We start from the raw sequence: 2,300 nt of genomic DNA, 5'->3' as shown, positions 1-2,300 counted from the left end.
AATCGTGGAATTTTTGCGAACCCCCCCTCCCCCCTTTTTGTCCACGTGGTATATGTACGGTCCCAAAGTGACTGGAAGTGACTGGAAGTGACTGTAGTGACTGGAAGTGACTGGAGTGACTGGAAGTGACTGGGCGTGACTGGAAGTGACTGGAAGTGACTGGAAGTGATTGGAGGTGATTGGAGGTGATTGGAGGTGTGACTGGAGATGATTGGAGGTGATTGGAGGTAATTGGAGGTGATTGGAGGTGTGACTGGAAGAGACTATGGAGGTGACTGGAGAAGCTGCAACATGAGTAAAGTAGACGTCGGTAACACCGCGTTAAGTAGGCAACCTATAATACAACAGGCAGAGGTTGGCAGTTGACTGGAGTTGACAGGGTGACTGGAGGTGATTGGAGGAGACTGGAGGTGACTGGAGGTGATTGGAGGTGATTGGAGGTGACTGGAGGTGATTGGAGCTGACTGGAGCTGACTGGAGGTGATTGTAAAGATTGGAGAGACTGTAGACAGACTGGAAAAGACTGGGAAGATTGGAGTTGATTGTAAATGATTATAATATGATTATTTTGCGAAGTGTACGAAGACTGGACCAAGTTAGGTACCCCTCGGGTGGGAAAGCAGTACATAGATAGAATGTCAGTTGAACTTTTTACTGATTGTCATCATTGTTATAGAACAAGTCAAAGCTATAATCTATCGGCTCTTCCCAATATTGCTCGACCTCCTCCTCCTTCTTCTCTTCGCTACCTCTCTTGATTGCCTCCCACCACTCGCAGGCCCCCTCATACTGCTGTTCTTCGAGGTCAAACAATTCTGGATCTGTGAGAAAGAAAAGTTCAAGGATTACAACAGTGCAACTGTAAGTTAGCAAGATTTGTTTGGTTTTTCATGAGCTGAGAGTTCGAAGTAACAAGGTGAAGCATATAACCTTTCTTGAAAAAGAATCATGTATCTTAACTTTTTGCCCTGGAGACTTCTCCATGTGGACAGTTGCAAAAGTAAGATTCTTTTTCTGGGAAAATGTTACATTGTCCACGACTTAACTGAAACAAGTGTCTCTCTATTAGCCTAGTCATGATGTTCGAAGCAGAAGTTACGTATCATTCGCTTTGAACAGTAATGAACAGTGAAGAATCTAGTGCAACTAGCGATATGTACGCCAGACCACGTCTCGCGTAACAGGCTTCGCGATATCTCACGAAACACTGTTACGCTGCGACGCACCTGGCGCACATATAGCTAGGCCTGCGGCGCTGACACCCGAGACGAGTTAAGGAGAGGGTATAGGGGCACAGGGTCTTCCGGGCCCAAAATTTGACATACTCGAACCATTTGTCGGGGTCATATTACTCTAAAATTAGGGACATGAAACTTGTGCTGTTCGATAACGGTTTACATTAAAAGTACGAACTTTGACAGATTATGTAAAAATTAACGTTAAAGTGATACTAGATAATCTGGAGACCCTTAAGCCCAAAAGAGGGTGTGGTTCGACCCTTAATGTGTGGTTTAGGTATTACTCCGTTTACAATTCTGTGACATGAAGCCTTCCTAACGATTTAATACACCATTTTGTCTTTTCTACGTTGTTTCCGCCAAGAAATGACCTATAGCGCCAAAACGGTACAAGACAGAGCAAAACGGACGAAATTTTTGCCCAAAGGACTCTACTTTCACGAGTTACCTCTAAGGAACTCAAAAAATAAAAAAAAATAAAAAGTCAACTTTTGAGCTAAAATGCTCATCTTCGAACTCGATCTGTCTTTTTATGATAAAAAACGACCCTGAAATTCCAAGATCGCTCTCTCAATACATTCTCGAGTTATCATGCGGACAGACAAACAAACAAACAAACAAACAGACAAACAGAATGAAACTTTTCCGGTCAGTGGAGTAATGGGCTTCGCTAATCGCTCAGCCAATTATTGCAGCATCTTTAATATCACATGTTTTTCAAGATTAACAACTTGAATAACTGAAGTATTTGATTCATAGCAAAGCGGAACAGCATTGCAAGCTTCAGACTTTCATTAATATTGACTTGAGCAAGTACCCGCATGGAAAATTATGGCATCAGATTGTCATCAGTATGTCATCTCGCCGATTACAAACGGATGACAATCTGATGACAGTCTGATGATAAAACTGATGACATACTGATGACAAACGGATGACAAAACGCGAATAGGCGTTTGTCATCAGTATGTCATCATTTTGTCATCAGTTTATCATCCGTTTATCGTCAGATTATCATCCGATGACAAACGGATGGCAAACGGATGACACACGGATGGCAAA

At 42.7% G+C, this 2,300-nt stretch overlaps 1 protein-coding gene across 1 annotated transcript in view; it reads right to left on the bottom strand.

Annotated features, from left to right (window-relative positions):
• Positions 1–446: 446 nt before the first annotated feature.
• Positions 447–2,300, bottom strand: part of LOC127750901 (uncharacterized) — an 11,469-nt gene continuing 9,615 nt past the window's right edge. The window contains exon 2 of the mRNA XM_052273579.1: positions 447–821. Coding sequence (XP_052129539.1) covers positions 652–821 — 170 coding nt within the window. The 3' untranslated portion in view covers positions 447–651. The remainder of the gene's footprint in view (positions 822–2,300) is intronic.

The sequence above is a fragment of the Frankliniella occidentalis genome, unplaced genomic scaffold (assembly GCF_000697945.3).
Source record: "Frankliniella occidentalis isolate FOCC.00 unplaced genomic scaffold, Focc_3.1 Scaffold284, whole genome shotgun sequence".
In the NCBI taxonomy this organism is placed as follows: Eukaryota; Metazoa; Arthropoda; class Insecta; order Thysanoptera; family Thripidae; genus Frankliniella; species Frankliniella occidentalis.
Note: the sequence above shows the minus strand (reverse complement) of the source record. Positions and strands in the feature narration are given on the sequence as shown.